Here is a 7806-nt window from a genome sequence, read left to right as displayed (position 1 = left end):
CTAAACAAAAAACAAAATCTGCATGTTTCCAATTTCCTTAAAATTCCACACTTAGATGTTGAATGGCCCTTCTACAAATATTTTCCTAAAATCAACGTTTTAAGATCAAAATATTAAAAAGGAATCAACGATCCTTTAAAAAAAAACATAGAATTTCATTTCACTTTCCGAGTCGATTTATGCATGTCAGTCCGTGTCTCCATGTATTTTTGTGAACAAAATGCAGGTCGCATTGTTATTATCCGATTGAGATGAAATTTTCCAAGCAATATTTGTTTGGCCAAAGGACGAAGCCTATTGGGAAAGGAGAGAATCGGTTCAAATTTAGATATAGCTTCATATATATATCATCAGCGGATTACGAGGTAATTATGCACCAAGGGCCAATATCAATCCAAATGACCTAAATTTTAGCATATCCAATCGGATCAGTCTAGAAGCCAGTACGTCAAATTTGTTGAAAATCGATTCAGATATAGCCATAGCTCCCATATGTATGTTTCATCCGATTTGGTTTGATAGTCCAAATATGCACTCCACAACAATGATATTTCGTACCAGACATCTTATAGAGTTCGGAAATACCTCTGCCAAAATTTTATCGAGATCGGCTCAGATTTGGATATCGCTCTCATATATATCCTTAATTCGATTTCAGGTTTATTGTGCAAATAATAGCTAATATCTGCCGGAAAGAAGTGAATTTCGGAATGTACGTTTCCATTTGGTGGAACTTGGCCTCGATATATATTTTTATACCCTCCACCATAGAATGGGGGGTATATTAAGTTTGACATTCCGTTTGTAACACCTTGAAATATACATTTTAATCCCCACAATGTATATATATTCTTGATCACCATAAAATCCTATGTCGATTTAGCGATGTCCGTCAGTATATCCGTCTGTGGAAATCACTCTAGCTTCCGATCGAAATGAAGTAGGTTGATAAAATTTTACTCAAATTTTTATCTGCAGAACTTTTGGTATTGAAAATGGGCCATGTCAGTCAACGTTTTCGTAGAGCTCCATATAACGGTACCTCGCGATATTCGGTATTTTGTTTCAAATTTGATATTGAAGTTTGTAATGGGTACTACAGCCTATGACAACAAATTGCGTATGCAGGTCCAGGTCTTTGTATAGCCCCGATATAACGGTACCTCCCATATTCGGTATTTTGATGATTTTAGCTACATATTTAAGTTTCGCATTTGAATGCTCTAATGGTTTATGGCAAAGTTGCCTATGAAAGTCCACGTCGTCTTATAGACCCTAATATAACGGCAACATTCGGTATTTTTTTAGGGTTTTATGTTATATTTACCACATTTTAATAAAAAGTACAGTTCCTCTGTCCTTCATCATTAATTTCTAATCAGAAGCGTGACTCTTTGGTCCACAAATGCAACGTTTCGGGTTTTCTTTTTTTGTTTTGAAAATCTCAATTTTTCAATGTAAATTGGAAACCTTGACAAAACATTGTTCTGCCATTAGAGCCGTGTCAGTGTGACAGGATATATGGTGTACAATTTTTTATGTTATTTAAAGTACTTGTTGCTTGTAATAATACGTTGAGAGCTGCAAGGATTTAAGGACACTACAACGACGATGATGATGTTATTTTAATGATGTAACGGAACATCTGTCTTCTTAGACGCACGGAAATTATTCATGGGAATATGATAGAAACAAATAAAAAGAAATGAATCGGTACACCATATATTTAATATGGTGGCTTAAAAATTGTGGTTTAGAAAAAATTTCGATCAAACATTTCCCACGATTTTTATTACAAAAAGTTGAAATCTGGACTTTCTTAGGGCATCGTGGAGTTTTATAGATTTTTTTGTGAATGACTTTAGGCCTTTAACATCTTGGACTTTTATAAATATTTTTAATGAACTTCAGAATTTTTATAGAATATTTTGTAAGGATCACGAAATAATGAAAATATTTTTAGAGGTCCTAAAATAGTAGATTTTTCTAAAAATTCTTCTTAGATCCAACAAGCTACCAAATGGTGGATTTAAAAAAAAAATGTTTAAGAATATTCGGATTCTTCAAAAATATTTTTTGCGCCATCAAACTAATCGTGGATTAAAAGAATATATTGGGACTTCTGACTCTTGGATATACCGGACCGAGTTTCACCAAGTGCTAAAATTCGATGGAATATGAAAAAATCTATTCAAGTTGGGCTGTTATTACATATATGGGGAGCAATATCCGTAAAATCGGATGAAAATCTCAACCGATCTCGATAAAATTTGGCAGAGGTATTTTCGAGCAGTGCCTGATGCCCGGTATAAAATATCATTGTTGTGGAGTGCAAAGTACGCATGTGAGGGACTTTAACACCAAATCGAATGTTACATATATAGGAGCTATAGCTATATCTGAACTGATTTTAACCAAAATTTGAAGAATTTGCTTTGGGCCGAAAACCGTCGGAAGAGTCAAAATTCTGTTCATTTGGGATCGGATTGAGTATATATATGGGAGCTATATCGAAATCTGAACCGATAAAATTTGGCAAAGGTATTTCCGAGCTCTTCAAAATATCTGGTACCAAAATCATTGTTGTTGTATGCATATTACAAATGTGAGGGACTTTAACACCAAAACGGATGAAACATATATATGGGAGCTACAGCTGTATCTGAACCGATGTTCATAAAATTTGAATTCGGTCGGATGTACCAAAATTCAGGACTTTGGACAAATATTGGCCATTTGGTGCACAATTAACCCGAAATCGGTTGAAGATATATATGGGTGTCATATCCAAATCTGAACCGATCTTGATAAAAATTGAAAGGTATTTCCGGGCTGTATCTGATATCTGGTAACAAATATCATTCTTGTGGAGTGAGGGACTGAACAGATTTTCACCAAATTTGACGGACTTTTGGACTGATATTGGCCTTTTGGTGCCCAATTAACCCGAAATCGGTTGAAGATATATGGGAGCTAAATCTAAATCTGATCCGATTATCACCAATTTCAATATTGTTCGTTCATGAGCCAAAAAAATGTTTTTTTTTTTGGAAAATTTCATCTCAATCGGATAATAAATGCGACCTGCATTTTGTTCATAAGAATACATGAACAGACGGCCAGGTATGAATAAATCGTCTTAGAAAGTGATTCTATGAAGATCCTCACAAGTAAGTATGGGTCTATCTCGCTTTCTTCTAAATATTACAAACAATTGCACAAAGACATAATACCCTTACCATTATGTTGTGTAGGATATAGTTGGGGTCCTTCGGTCCAGTCTTGGTTTTTTTAAGAAAATTGTTCGGAGGAATTTTCGGACAAAACTTTCAGTTTCAAATTTTGATTTTCTAAAATATTTTATAAAGGGCTATTAGAACCTGGTTTTTGTCAAAGAAGATATTTTTATTGGTCATATTTGAGGCTTAAAAATATAGAGGGACCCTCTAATCGTCGATTTTTAAGAATGTTTTTAAGGACCTTTTTTAGAATATTATTTCTATTATTATTAAGGTCCACAGTTCTCCAAAGAAAATTTTTTCACAAACATTTTTTGAAGGACCTCAATTCGTTGGGATTAATAAATAATGTTTTTGAAGGACCTTAACTATTGGATATGTTTGGAGAATTATTTGAAACACAATCAAAATGAGGATATAAAACATATTTTTGAAGGACTGAAAGGATTAAAGGGTTTTTTAATGAATGTTTTCCTTCGAGAACCATAAGTCAGTTGTTTTGTCAAGGAATATTTTTCACTGGTCATGTTCGAGGTTTGATATTTTTAAATGGACTATCCAAAACTCCAATCGTTGATTTTTTTAAAATATGTTTCGATTTTGTTTGAAGAATCTTCTGACTTTTGGATTTTTAAGATTTTTTCAAATTATAGATTTTTTTACAGAATATTTCCTCAAGGGCTCTGAAATTCTGAATGTTTTAAAAATGTTTTATGAGAGACTTTGGGCCCATTAATTATGAATATCTACTAAGGATAATCAATTTTTCATATTATAGGTTTATATAGAATATTTTTGGAGGACCTGCAGACTATTAAAATGGGGATTTACAAGTATATTTGTGGGACACTTATAGACCTCTAAATCGATTTTTATATCCCCCATATATATTTTTTTTTGATTTTTGATCCGCGGTCCGTCTGTCCGCCTGTTGTAATCACGTTGGACCCCGAAATTCGGTATTTTGATGATTTTAACCACATCTTTCAATGGAATTGTCTGAAATTCTACACTAGGAGTTCTTCGTGACTACTTTACCCCCTGAAAAATAATTTTCTATATATGTCCACGATATCGCATATCTCCCATAAAGCTGTACCTCCCAACATTCGGTATTTTGATGATTTCAGTCACATTTTTCAATGGCATTGTCTGAAATTCTACACAAGGAGTTCCCTCTGAGTACTTTACTCCCTGAAGGAGAAATTTCCACAGTACCTACCTTTAAACAACAGTACCTACCTTTATTCGGTATTTTGATGATATTAGCGACATAATTCACCGGAGGTTAAGAACCCGTAACAACCTTCAAGTAACAAATTCCAGACAATTCCGTTGAAAAAGTGCCGAAAATCGTCGAAATGCTTAAAATGGAGGGGTACAATTATAGAGGGGCTAAACGATAAAGTTGACTGATATAGCCCATCTTCGAACATGATCTAAACTCAAACTCAAAACACATGAGTACCGAATTACAGCACTATATCTCAATTGCTATCACACAATTCCATTGAAAAGATACCGAAAATCGTCTAAGTGCCTAAAATTGGGGGATACTGGGGGCCATATGGAAAAGTTGGCCGATATAGGCCATCTTCGAACTTGATCTAAGCTCTGAGCCAAAACACATGAGTACCGAATTACAGCACTATATCTCAATTCCTTCGGAAGATAACACGATTACAACAAACGGACGGACAGACATGGCTGATCATGAACATATCTAAAATAATTACTTCGATGATGAGGGTATAAAAGCCCCTTTCTGCTCAATTGTGTTTCATAATTATACCCTACACCACATAGTGGTAAGGGTATTATGTCTTTGTGCATTTGTTTGTAACATGGAGAAGGAAACGAGATAGACCCATAGTTACTTTTGAGAACCTTCATAGAATCACTTTCTGAGTCGATTTATGCATGTCAGTCCGTCTGTCCGTCCGTCCGTCCGTCCGTCCGTCCGTCCGTCCGTCCGTCTGTCCGTCTGTCCATGTATTCTTGTGAACAAAATGCAGGTCGCATTTATTATCCGATTGAGATTAAATTTTCCAAACAATATTTTTTTGGCCCAAGGACGAACCCCATTGAAATTGGTGAGAATCGGATCAAATTTAGATATAGCTCCCATATATATCTTCATCCGATTTCGGGCTAAATGTGCACCAAATGTCCACTATCAGTCCAAATTACCTGAATTTTGGCACACCCAACCGAGTTCGGCCTAGAAGCAAGTGTATCAAATTTGGAGAAAATCGGTTCAGATATAGCTATAGCTCCCATATATATATTTCATCCGATTTGGTGTTTAAGCCTCTCACATTCGTAATATGCACTCCACAAGAATGATATTTGGTACCAGATATAAGATACAGCCCAGAAATAGCTGTTTGTAATTTTATCGAAATCGGTTCAGATTTGGATATAGCTCCCATATATATCTTCATCCGATTTCGGGTTAATTGTTCACCAAATGGCCAATATAAGTCCAAATGGACTGATTTTTAGTACATGGACCAAATTCAGCCTAGAAGCAAGTATATAAAATTTAGTGAAAATCGGTTCAGATATAGATATAGCAACCATATATATGTTTCATCCGATTTAGAGTTTTAGTCCCATACATTCGTAATATTCACTCTACAACCGTGATATTTGGTACCAGGTATTAGATGGAGCACAGGAATAGCTGTTTTAAATTTTATCGAAATCGGTTCAGATTTGGATATAGCTCTTATATATATCTTCATCCGATTTCGGGTTAAATGTGCACTAAATGGTCAATATCAGCCCAAACCACCAGTCTAGAAGCTAATACGTAAAATTTGGAGAAACCCGGTTCAGAGATAGCTATAGTTCGTAAAATGCACGATAGAATTAGATAGATTTTGATTTTGTACCAAATATCTCATAGAGCTCTGAAATGCCCTGTATAAAACTTTTTACGAGAGCTCTACTAAATATGCATAGTGGTGTAGGGTATCATATAGTCGGCCCCGCCCGACTGTGCAGGTCCACGTCTTCGTATAGCCCCCATATAACGGTACCTTCCAATATTCGATATTTTGATGATTTTATCGTCATTGTTCACCGGAATTGTTTCAAATTACGTTTTTAGAATTCGTAATGAGATCTACAGTCTGTGACAGAAAATTGTTTGTGCAGGTCCAGGTCTTCGTTAAGGCCCCATATATCAGTACCTCCCTAAATTCGATATTTTGACGATTTTGGGTACAATACTCACCGAAATTGTTTGAGATGTCGTATTTGAAGATCGTAATAGATGCTACAGCCTATGACAGAAAATTTTCTTTGCAGGTCCAGGTCTTCGTATAGCTCCGATATAATGATACCTCCCTATATACGGTATTTTAATGATTTTAGCTACATTATTCACCGTTTATTTCAAGTTTCGAATTTGAATATGGTAACGGCTTATGACAAACAATGCCCATGTAGACCCCAGTGTAACGGCTATATTCTTATTGACCCCAAATAACGGCTATATTCGGTATTTTTAAAAGTTTAACAGAATTTGTAACACATTCTATTTTTTGAAAATTTCCAAATTCGTTCCAAATGGTGGAGGGTATTCAAAGTTCGGCCCGGCCGAACTTACTGCTTTTTAACTTGTTTTTTATTTCTTCTTTTAAGTCAGAACACTAACAATATTCTTCTTCAAACACTTCCGGATGTCTTGCATATTCCAGACCTGCCTTAAAATTCGTATCGAAATTTTCATCCTTATTCGCTCGGGCTATTTCGAGAATTTTCCTCGCACTTTCACTGTCATCGGCCTTGACTTTGTTAATCGCCTCGTAAAGCTTGTCCAATATGGCCACCATTTTGGCACTGCACACCACCTTGTCGTTTGGTTCATCAAATTCTTTTAAAATCTCAGAAAACTCATTTTTATATTTCGCATAGGCCTCCATGTCAGGTATGGCCTTAACATTTGCCTGGACACGAGATTTAACGTCGGCCATCATGGCTTTAAAATTATCCTTGCCATCGGCAACACTACGCTTGGCCACAGAAATGCCAAGGGAAATCTAGAAAAATAAATAATTTAATTTTTTTTTCAGAATCGTCTAACTTTGGATTACCTGGACTGCTGCAGTGGCCACAATGACTGCGAGGAGTAAAAACTTCATGATGTCTTGCTGCCAAGAATATTTGAAAATGAACTAAAAGAATTGATATGAATTGAAAGAATTTATATGAAATCACAGCTGAACCCTGACAGCCGGTTGTGAATATTAAAAAACGCATTTACATATATACTGATTAAGCGAACTGATTTGCGATATTTTTTCCATAATTCTGGGATTCGGAAGACATTATCTCAATGCAATTGTTTGTTCATTTCAATATTATATGAGGTCAATATAATATTTACTTTTTTATAAACATTTCAAAAGAAAGGAAATATTATTTCCATATAAATATGTTTATATATTTTTTGGAAATCGAATGGAAAGGATTTTTTTCATTTATTCAATATTTGATGTTCCTTAAGGGAATATGCAAATAAAGAGCACAACTTCCTTTCTCTCTCTCTCTCTCTCTC

At 35.1% G+C, this 7806-nt stretch overlaps 1 protein-coding gene across 1 annotated transcript; it reads right to left on the bottom strand.

Annotated features, from left to right (window-relative positions):
* Positions 1 to 6874: 6874 nt before the first annotated feature.
* Positions 6875 to 7475, bottom strand: LOC105261656 (uncharacterized). The gene is made up of 2 exons (XM_011293118.3): positions 7343 to 7475; positions 6875 to 7288 (listed from the first exon to the last, which is right to left on the bottom strand). The coding sequence occupies exons 1-2, from the start codon at positions 7388 to 7390 to the stop codon at positions 6899 to 6901; spliced, it is 438 nt and encodes a 145-aa protein (XP_011291420.1). The 5' UTR covers positions 7391 to 7475; the 3' UTR covers positions 6875 to 6898.
* Between the last annotated feature and the right edge of the window lie 331 nt (positions 7476 to 7806).

This window comes from Musca domestica, unplaced genomic scaffold, assembly GCF_030504385.1.
Source record: "Musca domestica strain aabys unplaced genomic scaffold, Musca_domestica.polishedcontigs.V.1.1 6, whole genome shotgun sequence".
In the NCBI taxonomy this organism is placed as follows: Eukaryota; Metazoa; Arthropoda; class Insecta; order Diptera; family Muscidae; genus Musca; species Musca domestica.
Note: the sequence above shows the minus strand (reverse complement) of the source record. Positions and strands in the feature narration are given on the sequence as shown.

What these genes read in the sequence shown, in the direction of transcription:
- LOC105261656 (XM_011293118.3), bottom strand. Translation starts at nt 7,390, where the DNA reads ATGAAGTTTTTACTCCTCGCAGTCATTGTGGCCACTGCAGCAGTCCAG. An exon ending in TGGCCACTGCAGCAGTCCAG is followed by an intron (nt 7,289 to 7,342) that starts GTAATCCAAAGT and finishes TTATTTTTCTAG; the next exon opens with ATTTCCCTTGGCATTTCTGT.